Raw genomic sequence first — 26,789 nt, forward strand, 5'->3', positions numbered from 1 at the left:
GCGCTCGGTCGGGACTGACCAGTACCGACCCTCGGTGCGGCTGGCCTGGGTGAGCGGGCGTCATGGCCGCGGTTCCTCAGACTCTGTGGGGCCGCTTTGGGGTGCGCGCAGCGTTCAGCGCCCGCTGCGGGGCTGGGGGGACTTGCGCGGGGGCCGGGGGACCGGCCGCGGGGGGCACCGAGCCTCAAGGCCGCCGCCGGCCCCTCAAAGCCGCAGAGCAACCGCAGCGGGTCGCCCCCCCGCCCGCCGGCTCCCGGCTGGACAACAAGAGCTTCCTGTGGGCGCGCTACAACGAGATGAAACGCCTGGTCCAGGGTGAGCGTGGGGCGCGGGGCCCCCCCTGCACTCCCCTGCTTCCCTCTTCTCCCGCTACTCACCTCCTCTTTTGCCCCTCCGACCCCCCCTTCTCTCCCTTCTTTCCTTTCTTCTCCCCCTCCCCCCAGCCAAACAAAGTAGGACTTCTGTAGGGGGAGGAGGGCTCGAGTGACGTTCCCACCGCCCCGGCCTGGCCCCCGGGGACCTTCCTCCACTCCTTCCTTGTTTCCAGTCTAGTCCTGGGCAAAGAGAAAGTCTTGGGCCTTGGGACCCCTCCCCATTGATTCGGGGAGGGGGAGCTGGGACTTCATTGATATTACAAACCGTGTCCCCCTATGATCCCGTACAGGGGCAGAGACTTAGAGCTGGAGTGGGACCTTTGACCCCTCCAGGCCCAGGAGAGGCAGCCAGCTTTGGTCCAGGCTTCCCGCAGATAGAAAGTGATGGAAAAGGAGCCAGTGCGGCTCTGCTCCCAGCGCCAGGAAACCCACCTGCCCTCTTTTCCTCCACTACCTGAGGCGGGAAATCCTGGCCAGGAGCCTGCGTGCACCAGCCCCAGTGGCTAGGCTCTTGGGGAGGCCTAGTGCTCTGGTTGAGCTGGCCTTGTTGCGTGGAGTGGAGGTTGGGGGTTGGTCTTTCCCCCTGCGGAATGTCTTCAGTTCAGGATGAGCTAGGGGGAACTAAATGCTTGGGGAGTATCCAGGTTTGGAGCCATCGCTTCCTCTGAAATGACAGTTGATGAACCCAGACTAAATTGTCAGCTTCCACATTTAGGGGCCACAGATAGCGTTTGAAGGCCGGGGCTTCTCTCCCCACACAATCAGTGAGCATTTCTTAAACATAAAATCGCACTGAAAAGTGAATCCAATGGGCCTCCCACAAAGAAGACTCCCGAATGGACTTCACGAAGCACTCCTCAGCACCTCTGCCGGTGCTCTAAAAGCCTCTTTGAGGTCGGCTTGGCAGCCAGAGGCGCATGTGAGACAGAGTAAACCACTGCTTACCTTCGTGTTGGAGCAGGAGACTCTGGAAACTGCCTAGAAGTGGGAAAGCCTCTTTTTCTCCTGAATCATCACAGCCCGGAAAGATTTGGCCTTTCCAGCCCGTCTTTGTTTTCTTTTTGTTTTTCCCCTGATGATTTAGGTTGGTTGTTTTAGAGAAAGGGTTGGTAAATGGTCAGAACACAATTCCACCTGTGAGTCAGCTAAAACAGACACCAGCCAATAATCTTACTTGTAAGAGTTACTTGTAATTTAGTGCTCCTCCTAGGATGCCTACTTTTTCCTTAGTTGTTCATCGTACCCAAAACATTCTGAAATCCATCCTCTTAGGAAGGATCCTGGATATTTGTGCAGGATTTAAACCAAGTTCCTGAGTCCGTTAGCCTTTTAAGATCTTTTCTGTGTCTTTGCGGGGGACACTGGAGAGGTCTGTGGGGAGAAGGCCTTATAATGTGGCTGCATTGAAAGGAAGGAATTGATAGCTCTTGAGCCTGTTTTTCACCATTGAAATAGGAGGGGCCCCATAATAACAACCATCACAACACTCAAGCACTTCCAAGCCCTACATACTCTCAACATCTATTTCTGTGACCCTCACCCCAATCCTGTGGGAGGGATCGGAAGCCTTCCTCCCTTGTCCCAGGGCTTAAATGTGCCAGTGAGTTTGCCCTTGCCTTCTGGTCCTCGGGTAGTTCTTTGGACATTGTGTAGCTACCAGGGAGGGACACCAGTTTGGTCATTAGTGCTCCTTTGACCTTGCTGCATGATGGCCTTCGAGGCTTAGCTTCATACCCCACCTCTGCCCCTTAGGAAGTGTGTGGCCTTGAACAAGTAACTTACTCTACCTCTAAAGCTCAGTTTCCTCAACTATAAAATGAGTAGAATAACCAGCGCCTACCACTGTTACAACAAGAAGCATTTATTAAGTCCATACCATGTGCTAGTCCCATGCCTAATCACTGATTCACATCAACAAAAAGCAGTAGCTACCCTCAAGGAGCTTAAGTTCTGTTGGAGAAAGACAGCATATACCCACACACAACTCAACATAAACTTCCCCCAAAGCAGTTGTGGAGAAGAAAGGGAAAAGATTAGATAACACAGTGAGGAGGATATTGGACTTGGAATCAGGAAGACTGAATACAAATCCTGCCTCCCACACCAAGTGACACTGGACACTTCATCTCTGCCTGGAGAAGTTGGACTCTCTGTAAGAGGTGGTACTTGAACTTTGCTGTGAAGCCTCATCAGGGACTCCAAGGAGGGAGTTTTCAGGGAGACTGTTCAGGGTCTAGCCTGTGAAAGTCAGAGCAGGAAATCAAGGGTCGTTTGTGGCTGACTAGAATGTCCAGGGTGTGAAGGAGAGAAATGGGCGAAGCCTGGAAAGGTATCCGGGAACGTGATTGTGAACGGTTTGGAAAAATCTGATCAGGAAATTTGCGTTTGATCCTAGAAGCAATAGGGAGCCACTGAAGTTCCTTAGGCAGAGGAATAACATTCCAGGTTACACGTGTGCTTTAGGGATATCATTTGGCTAGCTGTATGGGAGATGAAGTGATCTAGGGACAGCCTAGATGCCAAGAGACTGATCTGACCACTGCAGTAGTCCGTTGGGGCTAATGGCCTTATCCAGGACCCTGGCCGTGGAAGAGAGAACGGAACAGATGTCATGTTGTGGAGGCTGCATTGACAAGACTTAGAAACTGCCTGAAAAAGGGGGGTGAAGGAGGCTGACCAATTGAAGATCCATCCATACTTAAACCTGGATGCCTTGGGAGGAGTCTGAGGGGGAAGGTAGCTCTGGTCAGGGCCATATTGAATTTGAGCTACCCCAAGGAGATCACTTGGAGATCTAAGCACTTGATGTGAGTTCAAGAGATTAAGGTTGGTTAATTTGATCTGGGAGTCATCTATTAGAGGTAGATCCAAGGGAGGTGCTGAGATCGAAGAGAGAAGAAATGGAGAGAGGAAAGAGAAGACCCACAAGAGAATGCTGGGGATAGCTGTGTAAGGGTGGCTAAGTCATTCCTGAAAATAAAAGGAAGAGTGATGACGAATGGCCAGAGAGGAAGGAAGGGAGCAAAAGAAGAGAGGGGGTCTGCAGTGTCAAATGCTCAAGAAATCAGCCCACCTCGTTAGGGCACAAACGAAATACTGCAGGCAAAGTGCTCAACTAGAGTGTACTCTATGAAAATACTGTTTGGCTTTGGTGAGGAGAGCTTTACAATTCTGGGTTGGGAACATGCGAAAACCTACCTGTTCCTTGACGCTGCCCTGTGGGTGAGCACTATGGCATCATCTTCATTTGACAGATGGGAAAAAGCTCGGAAAGATTTTAAAATAATCTCTAATTAATCTCTTTGAAATAATCTGTAAACTCACTCTTGTTCTGTATTCCCCAATAATTCTCAGGGGAAGTCTGAGTGTGGAGCACCCTGACAATACTGTCCCTCTCCTTCAGGGGTTCTTAACCTAGGCTCCAGAAACTTGTTTTTAAAACATTTTAAAAATTGTGTTCCCTTTGTAATCCTACTCTGCCTTCCCAAGGAGGGAGAGGCATGCCTTCCAAAAAGTTCAGACTTAATTGACCTGTTCTCTTTCCACCAAAGGTCGTTCGTCTCTCTTTTGCTTCCATGGGCTCTGACAGGCCATGGGTGTAGAAGACAAGGATACAGAAGAAAGCCAGAGTGGCTGCACTCCATTGGCACTTTTCTGTGCTGGAGGCTTCTTGCTGCTCAACTTCGAGAACATTCTGAACCCTACTGGGAGGCCTTCAGAATGATCCTCTCGTAAGAAGTTAGTTGTGTGGGCTTTGTACTGGCATATGACCAAGTGGTTTGGAAAGCAGATTAGGGGGAAAAATGGGAGCTTGTTCTCTCAGGCATTTTGCTGGAGGCTGGTGGAACAAACTGCTCATTGGTTTTCACTCATGTAGAGAGAGCCCTACACCCTTACCCACAACTTTCCTAATTGAGAAGATATTTCAGGAAAACTTCAAACTTCAAAATGAAATCTCTATTTCCTTCTCTATAACATATACCCACCAGTACATGTTCCAAAGATGGAGACAGGTTAAACAATGAAGAACAATGTCTTTGACTCAGTTCAATAGGAAAAGTGGATTTAATTCTATAAATAAGAAGAAAGACCCATTTTGAAAGGAAGCCGTAGAGATTCATTTTCCTATTCTCAGTTGAAAATGATTGACAAATCTTTTTTGAACAACTTTTTTTATTGGTATGTAGAGTACAACAAAATTGGGGCACACATTTGGCCTACTGCTGCTTTTGGTACAGCCCAGTTTTTACATTTGTAAATAAAATGTAATACATTTGTTTTTATTTTATTTCGCTTATTTTATCAAAAGTTATAAAACCATTATTAAAAAAAAAAAAGACTCTGGCTGAATTTGGCTCTTTTGCTACCTTCTGGTAAGGAATCCCTCATACCAATGCAGAACAATGATCTGCTTCTATCTTCAGTCTCAGAAAAGTAAAATGACTACCCCAAGAGTTACAGGGCCAGCATGAGACGAGAGGCATTAATTGAACCAGGGCTTCCTGATGTTTCCAACCAATCTCCTCTGCTGCCAACTGTCTTATCTAATTTTGTTTTTTAATATAGTGACTTTTTATCAGCACCCTGGGGAAAGAGAAAGGTATGAGCTAAGCAGGTCAATAAATCCTAGCACAATGAATTGATTTACCATGGTTGTGACTATAGAAAGCTCTAGGTTTGGCAACTGGAAGCTGAGAATCTAGTTGGAATTGGATAACACCATCTCTGCCACCACAAGGACCTTTGAAGATAGTCCGTTCTAGCACCCTCATTTTCCTGGGGAAGAAATTCAAGGCAAGAAGAGGAGTTAAGTGACTTGACTCAAGTTCACTTTGCTAGTTTTGCGAGTAGAGACTGAAAGGAAAAGGCCTTCCTTGGGATCACTTCTTCCTAGTGGGCCTATCATAGACAGATCTCCCCCATCCTGAGTAATCTGTACTTGACTGATGGCTCTACCTTTCTGCTGGGCTTTGGGGTGCCTGATTCTGCCTCCCTTATTTAGGGCCACCCTATATTTGGGCATCTAGGATCCAAGTTACTTTTGAAATTCTATTCACTGCAACTTAATTTCTTGAGGGCCCTAGACAAAGGAGAGCCCCTTAATGCAAGGGATTGACCAGGTCGGCTGAATATATTTCTCAAAAATAAGCCTATAATGTATATGAGAATAATTAAAGAATATACATGCTTGCTGTCAGCAGCAGATCTGAGGTAGAGGAGCAGAGTCCCTTCTTCTCCTGTCTTCTCAGTCTGACTCTAACTCGTCTCTCTGGCTCCAACTCTGTTTCGGAGAGGGACAGTAGCGGAAGAAGGCCCACAGAGAAGGAGAATTAGGAATGCTTCCAGAAATTTCTCCTGCCCACTCTTGAGAGGCTGTTATGTGGTTTGGCCTTCTTGACTGAGAGGCTTCGCTGCCTCCTCACTCTGCACATCGTTCAGGGAACTCAGACCCCAGGCTTGCAGTTGCAGAAACCACATGGAGTCCCTTTGCAGGCAGATCAGTTAGAAATGATTTCATGATTTCCTTACTGAAAGAAGCTGAGTGTATAAACACCTCCATCTTGGGGTTCTTCTCTGGCTTCTGTGGCAAAAGTGAGAGTATCTCAACTTCATGTTGAGACTAGAATCACTCACCTATCAGTCTAGTTTGAATCAGTAAAAATCGGCAACTTGCCTGTTTTGAGTTTAGCTGCTAACTCTGGGTCCTGAAAACATGTCAGGAAGAATATCCGATTACATGTTTAATATTTAGCAACTGTGATTTTTTTTCCAGACAAATCAAACACAAAACTGGCCGGCAAATAGCTGACATTCTATCCTCACTATAAAGAAAGCCCTTGAGCACTCTTAGAGGAAGTGTTTCTGGGGAGGGGGGGCGGTCGGTTGTTTGGTGCCGGAGAAAGCCAGGGGTGACTTTCTGTGGAGGACAATTGTTTCTCTGATTCCTCCTGGTTCTTGCTGTCTGTCTATCTCGATGTTGGCTCTCCTGAAAGTCTGTGTTTGTATCAAACTGATATTTTTCTGAGGCTTAAAAGAAGAGGATAGGGAGAAGTTATTCACTGTAGGAATGATGCAGTGTCCGTTTCCATCAAGAAGAAACTTTCAGGAAAGTGGGTACCAGTACAAATGCATTGCATTTTCAGGTTGCAGGAATTTTTAACAAAAGATAGGAGGATTGGGTGAGTTTGCAGTGCTAGACCTTAGGAATTGCATGATGGGATATGGTGATAAGAAGTGGGATATGGTGAAAAGCTTGCAGAGTGTGATACAAATGCTTGGGAAGCACCAGTGATGGTACTGCCATGATTGGAGCCCCTTCTACTCTGCAGTTAATTACTTCAGCCTCTTATGTTGGGAGGGGTCTTGGCACTGAAGACTTAACTTTGTGCCGTGAACGTGGCACCTCTTTTTTCCCATTCAACAAGAACTAAAAGCACACGGGGCACCACTTACTAGAGAAATATTGTACTACCGTGAAGTGTTGAGTTTTAGGGCCACAAGGAGCCTTAGAGGTAAAAGTGAAGGCCTCTGGTAGAGCTTAGGGCTATGCAGTTAGAAATGCCTAAGATTTACTAATCCATTCATCACCTAGCAGTTTACTTTGCTGGTCCTAGGAGCAAACCCCAAAGTATTTGTCACCCCACGGACTCGCTCTCTGCTGTCACCTTCTACCATGGCTCAGGATTGGGCATGCCTTCTTGGGCACTAACTTCTCCTGTCTATCCCATATGTTGGACTTTCAGATCTGCTCCCCCCCGGCGTGTGCAATCTTCTGAACCCTTCCACCATCTACGCCAACAACGAAGTGTGTCTGGCTGACATTGAGATCTATGGTTTTGACTATGATTACACTCTGGCTCTGTACTCCAACTCCCTGCATTCGATGATTTACAACACTGCCAGGGACATCTTGGTGGAACAGTATAAGGTAAGGGAGGACTTTTCCCACCTGGTCATTGGCCTGGCCCTCACTGCCCCACTTGGGAAGTGGCAAAGCATGTGTGTTGATTAATAAATAACATGTCGGGTTTAATCTATATTCGATGGCTTGCTGTCTTGGGGAGGGAAAACGGGGGGGGGGGTAAGAGAGAGAAAAATTTGGAACCCAAGGTTGTGCAAAGGTGAATTGTTGAAAACTATCTTTGAACGTAGTTGGAAAAATAAAATACTATAAAAAGAAAGAAAACATGAAAAAAATGAATAACATGTTAGCTGCTCTTTAGAATTAAATTGATTTTTAAGGTGCCTGATGACAAAATTTGTGTTGGGCCAGTTGCCCAGTTTGGTTTGATTTTGAGGGGTACAGGGAAGGGAGGAGGTTATTTAATCTCCCCAAATAGAAGCAAAATGAACTTTTGTAGGCCAGTTCTCAGGAGCCCTGTGGGCTACTTACATGTTTGTGGCACCGAAGAAGTAGAGACAAGGAGACCTGGGTGCAAATCCCAGCTCTGACATTGGTTTGTTTCAAACACAGCAAATCACTTTGAGTTCCCTGAGCTTCAGTTTCTTCATCTGAAAAATAGGGATGAGAAGTAGAAGTGTGTGAGGGAGTGTGTGTGTGTGTGTGTATGTGTGTGTGTGTGTGTGTGCGTGTGTGTGTGTGTGTGTGTGTGTGTGTGTGTGTGTGTGTGTACACGCTTCTGACATCAACACTGTCACCTTCTAAAACAACTGACCAGGGCCTCTTAAGTCTAAGAAGAGGTTTAACTATTGAATTGTGAAGTGATTTTGGTATTTTCCCTTAAGGAAATTTTCAGAGGGCAAATGCTTTTCATTTTGTTGTTTTCCTCCTGCCTCCTCAGCTTTGGTTTCTAGAACACAGACGAAGACTCTACAGAGAGAAAGTATTAACTGTCCTTAGTCATGGCTGACATGCTGCTGAGGGCGCCACGTCTTTGAACTGAGACTAGATAGAGCTTGTCTTGAGGTGCCATTTTTGGAGACTGATATTGAAGCAGTGCCTCCTCATCCCTCCTCCATTGCCTTTCCTCTTGCAGATAATTGTTCCCTTCTTTTCCCTTTGTAGTATCCAGAAGGGATCCGTAAATATGACTACTTACCAAACTTTGCCATCCGAGGGTTGCATTATGACATCCCCAAGGTAAGTCCCTCTGATTTCTTTGGTCAAGTACCTTAGTGGGAGTTGGGTGTGCCACTTGCCAACTTTTCATCCTTCTCTCCCCCCAAAAAAGTATCTAGATGAGAATGAGCCCTCAAAAAAAATTTTGGTGGTTTTTCTATGCATTTATTGAATCTCTTCCCACTGGGATATTCAGGGTTTACTGATGAAGATCGATGCCTTCCATTACATCCAGCTGGGCACTGTATATAGGTAAGACTTTCTGGGATTGGCTGGGGGGGGAAGGGAGGTAGACACAACAGTGGCTAAGAAATTTTGTCAAATGGCAAAAAAAAAAAATCTAGAAAAGTGAGTCCATGAAAATGTAGTCCTTGTCTTGTGGATGAGAGTTTTGTCTTAGAGACTTTGGGATATACTAGTGTAGGTTAGCTCCCGTTCACGCACTCTATTATCCACTTGCCTTCCATATAGGAGAGCCCAGGGCCCATAGACAGAGGAATTAGTTAAAGTGACAGAAGTGCCTTTCCCTTTGCTGCCAACACAGTGGGTTGGTTTGGGGCATTTTTTCCTGGGAAGGGGTGATGACTTTTGACCATAATTTTCTCCCCAGTGTGGCTTGATTTCCCTCATTATCGGACAGGCCACATTAGAACACCAGGGACGGGTTGAGCATTAATTAGAGGCTTGCAGATCTGCATCTGGAAGGGTCCCATTCTTTCAAATGGCCTCTGCTTGGGTGCTTACCTTTTCTGTCATGGTTCGTTCTTTTTCATCTCTCCTAGGGGCCTCAAGCCAGTCCCAGATGAAGAAGTGACTGACTTGTATCAAGGCACACACCACATCCCCCTCCACCAGGTTAGCGGATTCTATGGCAAGGTGAGTAGACAGAGACTTGAGTCTCCCTCTCCTGGGGGCAAGTCTGGGAATAACCAAAGGGAAAGCGTGTGAATGGGGCAGTAGGAAATTAGCTTTCATGATCACTCTTGGCTCACTCATCTCTGGCCTTTTGTAACTAAACAATCTAAAGACTGGAACTTTCCCCAACTGTTGTCCTTCCCATAAGCCTTTACACCAGGAGTTAGTTATCTTCTTGCTCACCTTTCCTCAGAGAGAGAGGTCAAGATTTGAAACCTCCTCTCCCACTTCCAAAGCTCTTTGTTACATCACAGATCTGGTTCTGATGCTTCCTAGTCAAGCCTCTTTCTCAAGGGAATCTTATTCCAGTAAGATTCTCATCTCCCCGGACCTCTGTGTTAAACTAGCTTAGAGTTTTAGAAAGCCTATACCTTGTTGGGAATGTTCATGCTGCTTAAAGACAGGCAGACAGGTCTGGAGACCACCCTCCCCTGTGCACACACCCACCGGTGTCTGCCAGCCCAGTTTGTTCCCCAACAGTGACCAGGTATGATGGAGAGAGAGAGAAATTTGAATCCATCTTTATTAGCTGAAAAATCTTTGGGGGCTGGGGGTGGTGCCTGTGGTGAGGGGAGCCTAGTATATATCCATCATTGACTGACTCAGCAACCGCGAAAACAGGGACTTTAGAGACTGGATGGGCTGGAACTTATGGCCATTTCTGGAGCTGTTGTCAGAACAGAAGCTTTGGGGGTCAGCGGGGTGAATGGGCAATTGTCAATGAAGCCGCCTACCTTGGATCTGTTGGCTCTGTTCCTTTGCCAGGGCTATAGTGCAAGATACTCAGCACCTATTCCTCCAAATATCTTACTCTCTCTTCTTGTCCTGGCTCTCTCAGGGACCAGCAGTGAAACAATTCATGGACATCTTTTCCCTTCCTGAGATGACCCTCCTTGCAGTGGCCAACGACTTCTTCATTTCCAATGATATTGATTATGACCCTATCCACCTTTATAAGGATGTCACGGTAATTAATGCTTCTTCCTACACACCTGTCTTCTTCCCTGGGGGGTTTCCAGCCTGAATTGCTCTTGAGCAAGCTCATAGAGATTGAGGCTCCATCTATTCCGTCGGAGCCAAAGATAACCCCTCAGCTGTTGAATGCTTTGGATCCTCAGCCTCCAGTCATTTCACGGCTACCAGTGGAATGAGGTCTCTTTTGCAGCAATCTCCGGGCTTGGGCCTAGAGGCAAGAGCTCAGAGAGAGTAGTGACTTTCTTCTCTATGGCACCTGGCTACCATGAGAATGCTCTACTGTCACATGATTGAGCATCCGTGGCTCTTCAGTGTTGAAGGTGTAGCATCCTGTTGGAGAGATCATATCGCTGCTTCTCGTACTTTCTTTTCCTTTTCTGTTATTTCCTAAGTTGTATATTCTGCACGTGCCGGTGCTATGGTATAGAAAGTAAGTGCACCAGACATTCAAAAGATGGGATAATCATAAGGGCCAGAGTGTTTGCTGAAGCCTTCTGGAAGTAGTAGAACCTCAAAGGAGAGATTAGGGTTTTAAGTTCAGGTGGACAGATGGGCCAACTGAAATAAAGGCCCCAGAATATATATGGAAGGCAGCGTGAGGGCCAGAATAGTGAAGTGACTAGTCCAAGACTTCGGTTTGTATAAGAGACTGATGGGAGAGAAGTTAATGAATTTAGAGTTGACTTGGCTATGGGGAAGAAGTCAGCAAAATCATTACCTGCTAAGTGTGGTTTTATGAAGGTCCTCCTAGGGCCCAAGATAAGCGCTTAGTAGGGGAGCCCACCTTGAGGTTGTTAGACCAGTCTGGCCTGAATGATGGTGCTGATGACCCTGAATTTGGACAGTGCCCATGAAATTGGAAAGGAAGGGAGAATGAACACAGTGACTGGCTGAGGGGAGGGGAGAGGAATGAAGTGTTTCCACATTCCTCCAAGCACCAGTGAATGCTGTATTGGAGGTGCCGTGTGCAAAGATGTCAGGGCCTATCCCCAAACCGAGAAGGTCAAGGGGCTGAGGCAGTACACGATAGGGGTTCGGATAATGGCCACCCAAGGACCACGGAAAACAGCAAAGAACTGTTGAGGAAGAAGAGAAGACTTCTGGCAAGGAAATCAAGGAAAGCTTCCTAGAAGAGGTGGCATTCGAGTGGTGGACTGGGCCTTGGAAGATGGGCACACCAGCCATTAGCAGTGGTGTGAACCAAAGTATGGATATAGAAAGACAGAGGGTTCTTGTACTCCATTTGGAGAGGCCTCCAGTTCCAGGCCAAGGACTTCCAAGTGTTCAAACTCTGAACTTTCATTTCTTTGCCTTGGGATTAGGACTAGATTGTGAAGGTTGCTTATAGCTCTCAAGTCTGTGATTTTTTTTCTTTTCTTATTAGTCAGTAGTGAACCCTTCCAGATTTTTGAATAGGAGGATTCATTTGGGAGAAGGAGTACATAGGGTATAAAGGAGGAAAGAGACTGGAAGCAATGAAGGAGACTTATTGAGACATCCGGCTGAGGGAGGTGAGGGTCCAGACTAAGATGTTCACAGTAGAGCTGCGAAGATGGAGGGTGGGAAAAAGTGCCTCCGAGAGATAAAAGTCTGGAGAGGAAAGGATTCGGGCCTCCCAGAATTACTGGAGCCGCAACCTCTTCTCGATAGTCCCTCCTCCACTTCACTTCTCTTAGAAGATAAAGATTACTCTTTATGGGAATGGTTTCCCGAAGGAAAGAGAGGCTGGTCTTTTCTGCCAGGGGAGAAATTCTCGGTATCTCTTGATTCTTGAAGAGCCCAAGATCCTCTTTTGGGATATGGTCCGTGAAAGGATGGAGGGCATTTGGGGATCAGGGGGTCAGCCTCCCTAATCTCGCTTTGTGGTGAAGAAATGGAAGGTTCTGGCTTACCCTCCTTTAGAGACAAAATCTCTTCCACCAGAGTGGTAGCTGAGGGCTAGATAAGTTTGTACTTTCCTATAGCTTTCCTCATTTGAACTTGGAAAAGAACAAGTTGTTCTTCTCTTAGAGGGACAGCAGGGACCCTGAACAGAGGCTATTGTCACTTATCTTTTAGAAACAGCTGGCAAGGAAGCTCTGAGCTTTTGAAGGCCATAGAAGCATTACTGCCTAATGAGCTCCATGTGGTGGTTAAGAGATAAGCCAGATAAGAGGGGCCTTTTTTGGAGCCCCTCTCCCGCCCTTGTATCCCTCTGATTAAAAAGCTCCTCCCCTCAATGAGGCAAGCGCTTGGTGACTTCCCAGGAAGAAAGCCAGTGTTTCCATCTTGTTTTCTTGGGTCATTGGTGGGCTTGAAACCTTCCCACAAAGTTGTCATTGGAAATTAATATTGGGAAGACAATTCAGTCACGCAATAACCAGAGAGATTCGCCTTCCCAGAAAGCGAGGTCAGCAGGCCTGAGAGCCCCATCACTGCAGCCCACCCAGAACAAGCAGGATTTAAAAAGCCAGAGGGGGTGCATGTAGATGGCACCGAGCATTCTTCCACAAAGATATCCTGAATGGGCTGAGGCTCCTGTAGCCCTAGAGCCTCCTCATTCACCTGGTCAGGGGAGCTGTCTGGAGGGATTTATGAAAGAGGATCCCAGAACTCTGTGGGAGCAGACAAGAGAAGGGCCCACAAACCTCTCCCACAGCCCAGCTACTTTGGAGAGCCTAGAAGCGTGCTGAGCTCGGGTCCCTGCAGGGGTCCTGGGAGAGATGTGGAGGGTTTTGGTGCCTGTTCCTCACTTCTACCTCCCACAGAATGTCATTCGCAGAGGCTACCGCTTCAGCCGATGCATGTGCTAGATACTAAGGATACAAAGCCCCCAAACTGCCCGAGTCACTGCTCTCCTCATCCAGGTGAGGACGTCATGCTTTTGTGGGCAGAGCGACTCCAGAGGCTGGGGTTCGGGCCTGGTGCCTCTCTAGGAAGGAGCATTGGGAGGGGCCGGCCAAGGTGGCAAGGGGAAAGACATAGAAGTCAAGACTTGGGTTGGCAAGTACCAGGAGCCCAAGGGGGGGAAGGGGCTGAGGGGATTTTCCCTTCATCAGGTTTCCAAGCAGAAGCTTTCACTTTGTTGGGACATTTTTGCTCAGATATAGAGTCTGCCTGGATTAGGTGACCTGAAGTTCCTTTCTACAGGGACAGGTTGGGACATCAGAGAAGGGGGACTCTTAGTTCTTTCCATTTCTTTTCTTTCTTTTTTCCTCTCTGTCTCTCTGTGTCTTTCCCTGTGTTTGTCTCTCTCCCCCACTTTCCTCTCTTTCCTTCTCTCTCCCCCTTTCCTCTCTCTGTCTCTGTTTCTCCCCTCTTTCCTTTCTCATTCTTTCTGTCTCTCTGCTCCTTCTTCCTCTCTCCCCCTTTCCTCTTTTTCTTTGTCTCTCTCCCCACACTTTCTCTTTCCCCCTTTCTTCTCTCTCTTTTTGTCTTTCTATCTTTCCTCCTTTCCTCTCTCTCCCCCTTTCCTCTTTCTTTCTGTCTCTCTGTGTCTCTCTCCTTTTCCTCTTGCTGTCTCTCCTCCCTTTCCTCTCTCTGTCTCTCTCCCCCTTTCTTCTTTCTCTCTGTCTCACTCCCCCACTTTCTCTCTCCCCCTTTCCTTTCTCTTTCTGTGTCTCCTCCCTTTCCTCTCTTTGTCTCTCTCTGCCTCTCCCCCCTCTTTCCTCTCTCTCTCTCTTCGTCTCTCTCCTCCTTTCCTCACTCTGTCTCTCTCTGTCTTTCCTCCCTCTTTCCTCTCTTTCTTTCTGTCTCTCTCTCTCTCCCTCACTTCCTTTTTCTGTCTCTCCTCCTTTTCTCTGTCTCTTCCCCCTTTCTTCTCTTTCCTTCTGTCTCTTTGTGTATCTCTCTTTCCCCTCCTTTCCTCTCTGTCACTCTCTTCCTCCCTTTACTCTGTCTCCCTCTCCCCTTTGCTCTCTCTCTTTCCGTCTTTGTCTTTTTTCTGTCTCTCTCTTCCCTTTCCTTCCTTTCTTTCTCTTTCTGTCTCTCCCACCCCCAGCCTCTTTCCTCTCTCCTTCTCTCTCTTCTCTCACCCCTCACCTTTCCTCGTCCCTGTGTCCAGTACTTTTCCACTGGTGTTTCTTACTGCCAGGAACATAATTGACATTCCCTGGAATTCTGGGACTGTGTATGTTGGCATCCCGCACCCTGGTAGCATTTTGGGGAGGCAGCAGCTCTCTGCTAAAGATTCCACTGTTTTCTGCCTAGGAAGGAGCTGAGTGGGACTTAAGGGTGGGGGAGGTTTTTCTTCCTAGCTTCATGTGCTGTGGCCAGGCTTGGTGCTCCCTGCCACTGCTCCCTTCTCCTCCAGGCCTCCGAGCAGCCTGCCTGACTCCAATAAATTTGATGCTTCCTCCCCCCCCCACCAGTCCTGGTTTTGTCTCTCTGCCAAGAAGTAGGGTCTTTTCTAGGGTGAATCAAAAGTCCCAAACTTCAGATCCCAGGGTATTTTGGAAGAGCGCAAGCTGGAGCTACAGTGGCTCATTGGATTGTTCATGTTCCGGCCTGGAAGGGCCCTCAGAGGTGAATGGGTTTGAAGCCCTCCTTTTTCAGATAAGGAAACTGAGATGCACCACAATTAGGAGGTGTGGTGGTCCAGCCCAGTGCTCTTGCCATTTGGGACCTGAAGCTTCTCCAAGTATGGCCTAGGGACCCCCACGAGGCCTTCGCCGTCAGAACAGTTTTATTCTGATACAAAAGTGTTTCCTTTCTAGCATGGTAAATAGCAATAGATGGGAGCCATTGAAAGCAGATCCCTTTGAGAGTTCCTCAGTCATTTTTTGGAGTATAATTTGAGAACAGATCCCAAGAATTCCCAGTTCCCCAAATTCAGACAGGCCCAGTTGGAAAGCACCCAAGACCCAAAGGGATTTCCTCCCTGAAGTTTGGTGATGAGCATTTGTCGGATCCCACATTCCCTCTTGTAACCCTCCCACCCCCTTCCTCTGTGCCCTGGGGGACCCCAAAGAACTTGTTCTTCTTACATGTTAGGCGAGTGTTTTTGTCATCCCTGGTGACAAGAGGAGTCTGATTCAAATAATTGCTTCCCTTCATTTTGGGGGGGGCTCTTTACTTGCCCAGATGCTCTCTGGGAGCCTCTGGGAATATGGAAACCTTGAAGGCTGTTCTGTCTGTCTTTGTCCCTGTCTCTGTCTCTGGTGAATGTACTTTCCCCAGATTTCTGGCCCCTCTCTTCCCAGAGGAGGGTATAAACTGGGAACCTCCCTGTTTCATCTCTTTAAAGCCTGAGCAGAATCCCCACACCATCTCACTGATTCAGAGTTTGGTTCCAGTCCTCAGATAGATCCTCCCCTTCAGGAGTCCTTTAAGGAGAAGCAGCCAGTGGAGCTCCCAGAACCCCTCTTGAGCTTGACTGTGTGCACTCTGGAGCATTCTCAGAGCCTCACCTCGTGTTTCCAAGGGGCTTGCCTTCTCACATGTAGCTGATGAGTTAGGAATAAGGAGTGGGGTGATCCACGAGCAGGCCTTCAGATTTGCCATCTGAAATGAGCCTGGAGAGTGGAGATGTACTTTCCTTCCGGGCTCATTATGGCATAATGGCTAAAGAGCTGGCCGGAGTCCATTGGCCACGTGGGCCGTTCCCTAAGGTGGGAGCTGTGATTCCTCTGCTTCTCATGATGGGCCTGCTCTGTCATTGTTTTGTTTAATGGTCTTTTCTAAAGCTGAAGTTTCCTCCCTTTATTGCCTTAGGACGCCATCAGGGATGTCCACATCAAAGGCCTGATGTACAAATGGATTCTCCAGGATTTGGGTGAGTTTGTAGCCAGGCTTTGTGTGGGAAATCCTGAAGTTGAAGTTGAGAGTGAGGGGGAGTGTATGCCCATGGGGGGGTAGGGCAGGAGCAAGTTGAGAATTGGACCACATTTCATTACCAAAAATGCCAGTCCCGTTGGTGTTGGGAACCCTTACGTGTGCATGTGTGGACGCACACACGTATTTTTTCTCTCCTTGGTGAATATGATCAAGAGCTGTTTCTCTGGATAATTGGTTTTAAAGGTTTGGAGGACGTAGGCCATCCTCTCCTCCCCTGCTCCAGAGATTATATGCCGATCTAAGGGAAGGAGCTCTTGTGAGATGGGGCTCGTGCAGGTTTGGTGTCCCGGTGTCTGGGGCTTCCCAGTTTAGGATTAGATTAGGATCAGAGCTCCACATTGTGCCTGACTGGCGATACGGCAGCCTCATTGACCGGTATTTGCGTCCGTTTGGTAGAAAAGTACATACTTCGGGGTGAGGAGACCTATGCCGTCCTGCGCCGCTTGGTGGACAATGGCAAGAAGCTGTTTCTCATCACCAACAGCCCCTTCAGCTTTGTGTGAGTGTCTCCAAAGAGGTGGGGGAGGGCGCCCAGAGAACGCTTTTCCTCTTCCCCTGCTTGCACCCCATATCAGGTCCCAGATTCATAGCTTTGTAGCGTGTCCTAAGGGCCATACCCTGTAGGGCAAGCTTCCATCCTTTTCTCTGTCTCTCTAGTGACAAAGGCATGAAGTACATGGTGGGCAAGGAGTGGCGCGACTTCTTTGATATAGTCATCGTGCAGGCCGATAAGCCACATTTCTTCAATGATGGCATCAAGTAAGTGTGTGGGGCCGGAGAGGGCAGCCTCCTTTGATCCCGTGGCCTGGGGTGTAATGGTGGGAGGGAGGGAAGGCAGTATAAAATCTAGCCCTAGTGGGCGGAACCCACCTTTTCCTTCTTTGGTCATGATTCACAATTCCATAAGCCCTTTGGGGTTTCCCAAACCACTTTTCTGTGAGGCTGACTGGGGCAGGCACTGAGCAGCCAACGGCTCTTATTAGTCAGTGTGGGAGCTGAGACTTGAACCCGGATCTCTTGCCTCCCAGCCTAGTATTCTTTCTGCTACACAGTGAAGGACCTACAGTGTCTACAAATGGGCTTTCCAAGGTTCTTCTGTTGCATTTTGTCAGAGAAGACGCCTTTGTCTCATGTTGCTTAGAGCCAGCCTCCACGTCGCTTCCAGACCATGTTGCTCATGATATGGGCCTGTCCCCACTTCCTTGCTCCTCCTCTGTTAGGAGGGAAGCTCACAGGGCCTGCCTCCCTGCTTAGTATTTGCATCGCCAGCACTTAACGCATCAGCTGGTACCTAGTTCAGTGTTTATAATAAATGATTTGGCTTTCATCTGTTCATTCATCCCAAATGTAGAATCGAGTCGCTCCCTGAATATTGGAGACTGGTCTGGACTTGTCCAGCTCCGAGTAGTGACCCCCGTTCTGGGAGTTCCGCAGAAAAGCTCCACATTGTCCCTCATGCTTCATCACTGCTTTGCAAACCAGGGCGATGGTGCAGGGTGGGGGCCATGCTGCCGTAAAGGTGGGCCACTCTCGCTTTACAAATGAAGCCTTCAGCTTGGAATTCTATTTTTGCTGGAAACCTTGGTGGGATGAAGGTGTCCTTAGAGGGGCAGCGTCTGTTTGGGAGCTTCCGGAGGCCCAGCTTTGTCCTTGATAGGCCAACTCCACTTCCCCTTTTTACAAATGTCTTTTTATATTTATTGAACTAAAAAATAGAATAAGAAGCTGTTGAACAAAGAAAATAAGAATAGAAAAAGGAAAGACAGAAAAAGAAAATTTAAAAACAGAACAAAACAAGTAAATCGTCAGGTGCCCAGTAGAACGGCAGGGAGGATTCAAAATATATGGCAATTTCCATTTCAAAAAAGCATGTACAGTCATAGAAGAAAGTATATTCACAAGTGTGTGTCTCTTCCTGGCTTCCTTGTAGGCTATTCTTTTGTTCTCTGTTGAGCACTATTTATTTGCCTTAGTAATGAAGGGGATTGAGAGCCTACCATCGAGAACTGAAAGAGAGCAGGGTCTGCTCTAAGGCAAGAAGACCCGGGCTGCTGGGGCCCTGCTGCTCCCTGGGGAGCCTCTCAGGGAGTCCTAGGTAGTCTGAGCTGCTCCTGCCGGGCACTGTTGTGGCCTGGAGACGGCTCATCTTTTTGATCCAAACCCCGGGGGCCCTTTGTTTGGGCTTTTGGCCCTTCCTCCCATTGATTTGACTAAATACAGCTGGGAAACCCTCCCACACTTCCCTGGTTCCCGTGTTCCCTGGGCTGAGGCCAAACAAAAGCATCCTAAATCTGAATTAGGCCAGCGTTCCCTGGCTTCCTGTGCTCCTGCTTATTCCTAAAGGAAGTCCCTTCTCTGCTTTTAAGTGTTGGGGAAAAGAATGAAGGACAGCCTCCTCCTGCCTCATCCACACAGCAAAGCAGGGCTGCCTCGCCAGGAGGGGCCCAGACTCCCAGGCTCTGGAATTTCCTTTGGGCCTCAGGCGTGCACTCTCCCTCTCCCTCTCCCTCTCCTTCTCTCTCTCTGTCTCTGTCTCTGTCTCTGTCTCTCTCTCTCTGTCTCTGTCTCTCTCTGTCTCTCTGTCTTTCTCTCTCTCTCTCTCTGTCTCTCTCTCTCTCTTTCTCTCTCTCTGTGTCTCTCTCTCTCTGTCTCTGTCTCTCTCTGTCTCTCTGTCTCTGTCTCTGTCTCTCTCTGTCTCTCTGTCTCTGTCTCTGTCTCTCTCTGTGTCTCTCTCTCTCTGTCTCTCTCTCTCTCTTTCTCTCTCTCTGTGTCTCTCTGTCTCTGTCTCTCTCTGTCTCTCTGTCTCTGTCTCGCTGTCTCTCTGTCTCTCTGTCTCTCTGTCTCTCTTTCTCTCTCTCTGTGTCTCTCTGTCTCTGTCTCTCTCTGTCTCTCTGTCTCTCTCTGTCTCTCTCTCTCTCTCTCTCTCTCTCTCTCTCTCTCTCTCTCTCTCTCTCTCCTTCCATCTCTCTCTCTTTCTCTCTCTAGACTCACTAGCCTCCCAGCTCACTGACATCCACAAACATTCATAAAACATGTCTGTGGAAAGGCCTTTCGTTTCCTTTTTTTTGGGGGGGGGGATATGCTTTCTCACTTTTACACACCCACTTCCTCCATGTACCTGCTTCCAACATCTGGAGCCCTCTATACCCCCACCGTGTTCATGACCTCACCAAATGCTACGGGGGTCGCGGATTTTGTAGCGAGCACAGAATGAATGCAACTGTCTTTGGCAGAGCTGCCGCCCCCCCCCCCCCCAGCAGAAGCATCCCTCCAACACAAATTTCAGAGAGGAGTGTGCTTTGTCTTTGAGAGGGGCATAAGAGGCTGGGCAGCCCCTAGCCCAGTGGCCCGAGCTCTGGAGCTGCATCTAGTATGGGGGAGCCTCCCATCCCAGGAGGAAAAGGAAGACCCCGGGTGTCTGAGCAGCTTCCTTTCTTTCCGGCAGACCTTTCCGCCGCTTGGATGAGAACGGAGACCTTCAGTGGGATAAAATCGTCAAGCTGGAAAAGGGCCAGGTGTACAAGCAGGTGAGACCTCTCCCCATTGTCCCAGGGGCCTGGATTGGTGCTCCTGCTTCTCGCCACGTGCTTGCGTGGTGTGCCGGGATCACTCAGCACCTCTATTTCGCGAGCACCCTAGCCTCCCTCCCAGCTGGAGCCCAGGGGCCGGCTTCTCCCGGCGGGTGCTTCAGGTTTCTTTGGCCAGCTCTTTCCCTTGGGCCAACAAGCACTGGATCTCGTTTCTGCAGGGGAGCGAGAGGCTACCGCACTGATGCTTTGGGGTGGATAGCTTCAGGCCCTACTCAGAGGGAAGACTCAGGTTGGGGCTCGGGAGGCAGAGAGGGAAAGAGCGGGAACTAGCTCCAGCGTTCAGGACGCAGGCCCTCAGCTGGAGCAGGCGCGGGGTTTCCAACCTTTTCCGGTCACCTCTGGTGATCCCCGGTGTAGCAGACGCAGTGTTGGCGACAGCCCAGCCTGGGAGTCTCAGAAAGGTCCCAAGGAACTGTATGCCTCATTGCCTGCCCTCAGAGGGGGTGAGGGATTTCTCACACTTCTCACACCTCGACCCCTTTTGGCTTTTTGCAATAATGAGATGATTCCAGTAGACCTGGGATCGACGATGCCATCCACGTGGGGGACTGTTGGGACTGAATGTGGATCACTACGTGGTACTTTTATCTTTTTGTTGTTATTTGCTTGGGCTTTTTTTTCTCATTTTTTTGCTTTTGATCTGATGTTTCTTGTGCTGCACGATAACTGGAAATATGCTGAGAAGAACTGCACATGTTTAATCTGTACAGGATTGCTTGCTAGCTTGGGGAGGGATTTGCAGAAGTGAATGTTGAAAACTATCTTTGCATGTATTGGGAAAGAAATACTATTTTTAAAAAGAGTAAGATAAAACAAAAACAAAAAAAGAAGCAAGCTGCCATGATTTCAGTGCAGAGTACCAGGGTTCCCAGGACTAAGGGAGGTTAAGAGTCAGTGAGTTTCAGGGCAGAACAGTGCTGCCCGGTGAATCATCTTTCTCCTTCTCTAAGTGCTTCCCCCTCCGACTTTGACCTCTCCCTGAACCTGCATCTCCTGCTCCATTCCTAGGGAAACCTATTTGATTTCCTGCGGCTGACTGGTTGGCGAGGATCCAAGGTCTTCTACTTTGGTGACCATCTCTACAGTGATCTGGCAGTGAGTCTTTTTAGGGAGCCAGAAGAAGGAGGGGGGCTTCACACTAGGGGCTGCGTGCACAGCCTTTCAGGGATTTATGGGAAAATTGCTAGGCAGATTCATTGAGCACAGACAGGCACCAAGGGAAAGCCATAGCTGTGCTCATCACGCTGTTCTTTACTCTACCTCATTGCTGCCTTCTCCAAGGACCTCATGCTTCGCCATGGCTGGCGTACTGGGGCCATCGTGCCAGAGCTGGAGACCGAGACCAAGATTGTCAACACAGAGCAGTACTCCCAGTCACTGACGTGGCTGCAGGCCCTCACTGGCCTCCTGGAACGCATGCAGGTTAGTGACCTCTCTGTCACTGGTGGAAGTGGAGCTAGAAGCTGCATGTGATACTTTAAAATGTTTCCCCGGTAAGTGCTGGCAACCCGAAGTGGCTCCTGGGATGGCCTTTGGGCTTCTAGGACCTCCCTCTCCCTTCGTATGTAGCCACAGCCTTTCTTGAGCCTCGAAATCATCCAGAGGTTGATGGGCATTTAGGGTTCTGGAATATGGTGAGACTGAAAAGGAATGTGTTCCTTTTGGTTGCTGCCCAGATGTTTCGAGATGCTGAGTCCCAGCAGGTGCTCCAGGACTGGATGAAGGAGAGGCAGGAGATGAGGTGTGTTGAGACTCTCAGGCCAGGGCATCTGGGGCTGGGGGAGGATGGGATCGGTTGGACTTCCTCAGGGCGGGAGGTGACTTTCTCCTCCCAAGACCTACTGGTCGTGCACGGCTTGGGGACGCGGTTTCCATCCCGACGCCGCTTTCTCCATCCTTGGGGTGGGGAGGTGTGTACCAGATACTGGGTGGTGCACTAGATGCTGGGCCTAAAAAACCTAAATGAAACCTCCTCAGTCCTCAGACTTACATCCTAGAGGGATGGCAGAGGTTTGGGTGTCATCTCCAGCATCCGATTTCTTTGTGTTTGTCAAGAGTCCAATCTGTAGCAGATGAAAGAAAGATGGCGCCCCCAGGCCTTGCCTGCCCCATCCGCATGGGGTGCTCTCATATCCTCCCCTTTTTCCCAGGGCCGTCACCAAGAATTTGTTCAACCCCCAGTTCGGCAGCATCTTTCGAACCTGCCACAACCCCACCTACTTCTCTCGCCGGCTCTGCCGCTTCTCAGACCTCTACATGGCTTCCATCAGCTGTCTGCTCAACTATGATCTGCGTTACACCTTCTTTCCCCGGCGCACTCCTCTGCAGCACGAGGCCCCCCTCTGGATGGACCAGCTCTGCACGGGCTGCATGAAAACCCCCTTTCTGGAGGAGATGGCCCACATCCGCTAGGGGGGTGCTTCCCACCCGGGGGTGCCGGGCCACTCACACGTCAAGGCCCGGTGCAAGACTGGATTCTTCTGGTCTCAGCACATCCCCCTCCCATTCCCTAGCTTGGCTCCAGGGTCAGGAGCCAAAGGGTGATCGCAGGGCTGATCACAGGGCGTCCCATGGAGAGGTTACACTGGCATCAGCTGTCGCCCTTGTGCCTCTCCTTCTTGACCTCCTTAGGGACCCACAAGACCCTATTTATGCCGTCCACTGGATGGGCATTCAGAGGGACTGTCTGCTTTGGTGCTAGGGAGGAGCCCATCCCCGAAGCTTGAGGGATGGGCGCCCCCAGTTAGAAATCTGCTTTTCTGGGCCAAGCAACAAAGCCCAGCCAAGAGAGACATAAGAGAGAAGCCATTAGTGTGGACCTGTACGCCCACCCAAAGGGCGGTCCTCATGGACTCTGGGGACCCTTTCTCCCCTGCTCATTTGCCAGATGGCATCTGAGGCCTGGGAACGGGAAAGGGCAGAAAGTGATTTAGTTTGAGGGTAGAGGGAGGGGAGGAAATGGGTGGTGGTCTTTGGCCTGGGAGGCTTTGGAAAACCTTGAGATTCCCCCAGGAGGGGCCGGGAACCTGCCAAGAAGCCAGCTGCTTTGGGCTCTTTCATCTCTATGGCCTCTCCCCACAGCTCTCTCCCCTTCCTGGAAACCTCAGGCTGTGTCCCAGCCCTGCAGGGGCCCCCCGTGCCTTGCTTTCTCTTGCCAAAAAGCTGCAGCCTTGTTGAACTTCAGCACAGGAGAGCTCTTGGGAAAGCAGACGGGGTGCCTCCGGGAGGCTCCCAGGGCTCTTGCCAGAAGCAGGGGCTCTCCTTTCTGTCTGCCCTCCACCGAGAGACTGGACGAGGCTCTCCGGCCTCATCTCGGTCCCTGCCTTGTAGGTCCTTGCGGGCTCTCCTCCCCTCCCTCAGCCACTGGACCGTCCTATCACCTGTGGACCGGGGCAGACACAGCACTATCACTGATGCTTTGAGCCCTGGGGCAAGCTCCCCATGTGCAACATCTGAGCCCCCTCCTTCCCTCGGCCAGCTAGAGCGGCCAGGCCAAGAGGCAGGGACCAGAGGCCCCTCACTAAGCCTTCCGCTTCTCTGGCCACTCCTTCTTCCAAAAGGAAAAACCAGACCAAAAAGTAGCTGTCTCCTTCATTTCTGAATCTGCTTTTTCCTCTACCTCCTCCTCAAGAGAGCCAATGAATAACCAAATGTTCTCGCTGGCTCTCTCTGTCCCCAGGGAAGTGGTGAGTGCTGGGACAGCAACAGAAGGAAGCCGCTTCCTGTTTACGGGGGGCTTATGTTCTGAGGGAAGGAGATAGACACCATCCGCAGAGGGGCCTGGTGACCCAGGAGCAGGGCTTTGCTCTGGGGAGGGGAGCTGGGGCTCCTGACATGTCCTCTTGGCCCTGGGCTACAATTAGGGGAGGGACAGAGCGCCTGTACAAGAAACAACAAAGGCAGCTTTTAGCTTGCTCTTGAGCCAGTCCGTTGGGTTTGGGCCTGACACCGCGGCTGGTGTTCCAACAGCCCAACCCGCTTGCCTTCCACTCACTGCTAACAGTGTAGAAATCATCTGCTGCTTTAAAACGGTCTCTCCCATCGTGTCCCGTCCCTGCCTTTGCCCCCTGACATTACTAGTAGACTTCTCCGGGCCTTCTCTTCAAATGGAGAGGAAAGGCACAGAGCCAGAATCAGTAAGAGAGGATTGTGATGGAGAAGGTAGAGGAAGACCTAAAAGAAGGAGGCAGAGGGCCCCCTAAACTTGCAAAGGGGTTGCTTGTATCTTCGGCAAGAGGAGGGAAGCACCCTCCGCAAGCACTTATCTTTTTTTAAAGTTTGAATAAATCAAAATAATGGCACGTAAGGTAGATGCTAGCATCAGAAGGGTGGGGAAAGGGAGGGGCCTCCCAGAGGCTGGTTGAGCCCAACTTTGAATCTTGAGTGTTTTAAGGGGAAGGGAAAGCACCCACGGGTGGGTACGTGGCCTTGGTAGAGGGAGAGAAGTGGGAGGTAGCAAGCCTCGGTGTATGAAGAATACCGGGGGATACATTCAGATAGTTAACTGGAGCTGGGTTGTAAAGAGCTTGCACTTCTCCAGGGATTGCTACTTAAGTGGAGGCTGGAACTGGGCAGCCTTCAAGGAGGGCTACGGGGATGGGCATGCGGGCTAGTTGCAGGGGCAATTTGCCCGAAGAAGATAGAAGAGGGATTCCATGAATAGGCATATACACTTAAAATACATACGGCAGCACTTTGGTGAGAGTGGCAAATGAAACACGTCCACTAACCGGGCCATAGCGAAACTGCCGATGGAATGGAACGTTATGATGCTAGAGGAAATGGCAGATGTGATCCAGAGAAGCCCAGAAAGACGAGTGAAGCAAACAGAACTGAGGGAACGATAATACATCATGACTGTAGTGACATAAAAAGGGAAAACCAAGAAATCATGTACTCCAGAAATGGTTTTATAATACATAAATAAATAAGCCCGGCCCCAAAGGAGATGTGAGAAATTGCCTCCTGCAAACCCCTGCCACCGGATTTCAGAGGTGGGAGATAGGTGATGCGATTTCCGATTTATTCAATATGTTAGTTTTGCTGATAGCTTTTTCTTTTAAGAAATTCTTGTTATAAGGGATGACTTTTTGAGAGGATGGGGGAGGACAATTTTGACAATGTAAAAGAAGATTAAAAATCTTTGTCAAAGGAGATTCTGAGTATTTTTTGGGCCATCCATGCACTATGGGTCAGTAGTTTATTAAGAAAATTAAAAATGTTCTTGAAGCACATGGAGAGGAAAGGACCTGGGAGATAATTGTTCTGGGGCATTCTTTTTGAATTGGAAGCACTATGTTAAGTTATGGGGACCACGTTCTAGAAAGGGCAGGGATTGTAGCATTGTGAATTTGTGTTCAGTCGGGTGCCGTTGGAGGTTTTCTTGGCAAAGAGATTGGAGTGGTTTGCCATTTCCCTTCTCCAGCTCAGTTTACAGATAAACGGGAAGTGTGACGGTGGCCAAGTGCTTTGCCCAGAGACACAGCCACGAAGTATCTGAGGCCAGTCTTCTTGACTATAGACAGCACTCTGTGCCCTGTGGCGCCCCCTAGCGGCTTGAGTTTATTAAACACCTAGTAAAGTAGCAGGCACTTTGCCAAGTGCTGGGGATGCAAAAAGAATGGAACCCACCTTCAAGCTTGCCTTCTAATAGAGGCAGTGACATGTGGATGACAACTGTATGTGACAAAAGTAGTGCGATGTCTCTTTTCTAATGCCCCCACCAGCTGGGTTCCATTATTAGCTGTCAGTAAGAAGCAATCCAGCTCCATTCAATCACATCAGCTGATTGACAGGTGTTTAGTTTGAAGATGCAAAAAGAACAAAGCTACAAGCATTTGCTCCCAGTGCCAAGTGGGTTCCCTCGGCATGATTCCCATGTCAATTGCATTCACCTTGTTCACGCTCACTTGTGCTGGGACTGCTTGATGATTCTTCATCTTAGCTCTTCGGGATGCTAGTCCCAAGCCACTATTTGGTCCTCAGTATAGCAATGCTGTGCTACCTGCAAACCTGAACTCTGAAAAGAGGCGAGGCTACAGTCCTGTTGATTTGGGGGGATTCACAGGATTGGTGGTTCCAATCCCTTCACCTAAAATGGAAAAGAATAAACATATAGGTCAAGAACTGAAGGCTTTCATGACTACATGGCCTCAAGGGGACAACATTGTCTCTCCCCCTGCTGTGAGTGGAATAACGCCACCAGAGCACAGCAGAGCAGGAACAGCCAAAGTGGCCAAACCCAATACAGCTGTTTAGGTAGGAAGATTGGAACAAGAAGGACGTAAGGGATAGAGCACCAGCTCTGAAGTCAGGAGGACCTGAGCTCAAATTTGATCTCAGACACTTAACACTTCCTAGCTGTGTGACCCTGGGCGAGTCACTTAACCCCAATTGTCTCAGCAAAAAAAAAAAAAAAAAAAAAAAAAAAAAAAAAAAAAAAAAAAAAAAGACTTGGAGTAAAGAAAGCAGGTCACCTTTACAACAAATTTGAAAGGTTTTCTTCACTTCAGAGGAACAGAGTGGGAACATGAATTAGCTCAAGAATTTGTGCTCTGCTAGAGGAAGCCCCTGACAGCCAGACTTGTTTTCCCCACCACCCTTCAAAGAGATGAAGAAGTCATCCATCAGATAGCTACCCTCTATTCTGACCTCTCTCCCTTCAAAGCTAGTAAACAAGCAATAAGAATGGGCAATAAGATAAAACGATCACTCTTTACAGATGATATGATGATATGCTTAGAGAATCATCCAAAATTTTTCAGCATTGACCCTTGCAAAACTTTCTGTTCCAAATCTTTTCCTTCTTCCCCCCAGCCCCTCCTCTAAAAGGCAGGTAAAAAGCTTTAATTAAAAAAGAAAAGTAAATAGATGTAATCAAAAGAGAGAAGTGGAAACTAAAAAAAAAAAAAAAGAAATAGAGCAGTGGATCAGTGGAACAGGTTAGATTATACATGACACAATAATAAATGACTATAGTCATCTAGTATTCATGAACCCCCAAATTCCAGCTTCTGGGATAAGAACTCACCATTTCACAAA

The 26,789-nt window shown here is 48.8% G+C and overlaps 1 protein-coding gene across 1 annotated transcript; it reads left to right on the top strand.

Moving 5' to 3' along the window:
• LOC141549192 (5'-nucleotidase domain-containing protein 2-like) lies at positions 1-24,902 on the top strand. Its single transcript, XM_074278600.1, has 14 exons — positions 1-315; positions 7,118-7,302; positions 8,401-8,475; positions 8,651-8,706; positions 9,237-9,330; positions 10,208-10,336; positions 16,036-16,096; positions 16,555-16,657; positions 16,816-16,917; positions 19,604-19,685; positions 20,757-20,843; positions 21,030-21,170; positions 21,425-21,489; positions 21,899-24,902. The coding sequence occupies exons 1-14, from the start codon at positions 63-65 to the stop codon at positions 22,158-22,160; spliced, it is 1,695 nt and encodes a 564-aa protein (XP_074134701.1). The 5' UTR covers positions 1-62; the 3' UTR covers positions 22,161-24,902.
• Positions 24,903-26,789: the final 1,887 nt, after the last annotated feature.

Source organism: Sminthopsis crassicaudata, chromosome X (genome assembly GCF_048593235.1).
Source record: "Sminthopsis crassicaudata isolate SCR6 chromosome X, ASM4859323v1, whole genome shotgun sequence".
NCBI lineage: Eukaryota > Metazoa > Chordata > Mammalia > Dasyuromorphia > Dasyuridae > Sminthopsis > Sminthopsis crassicaudata.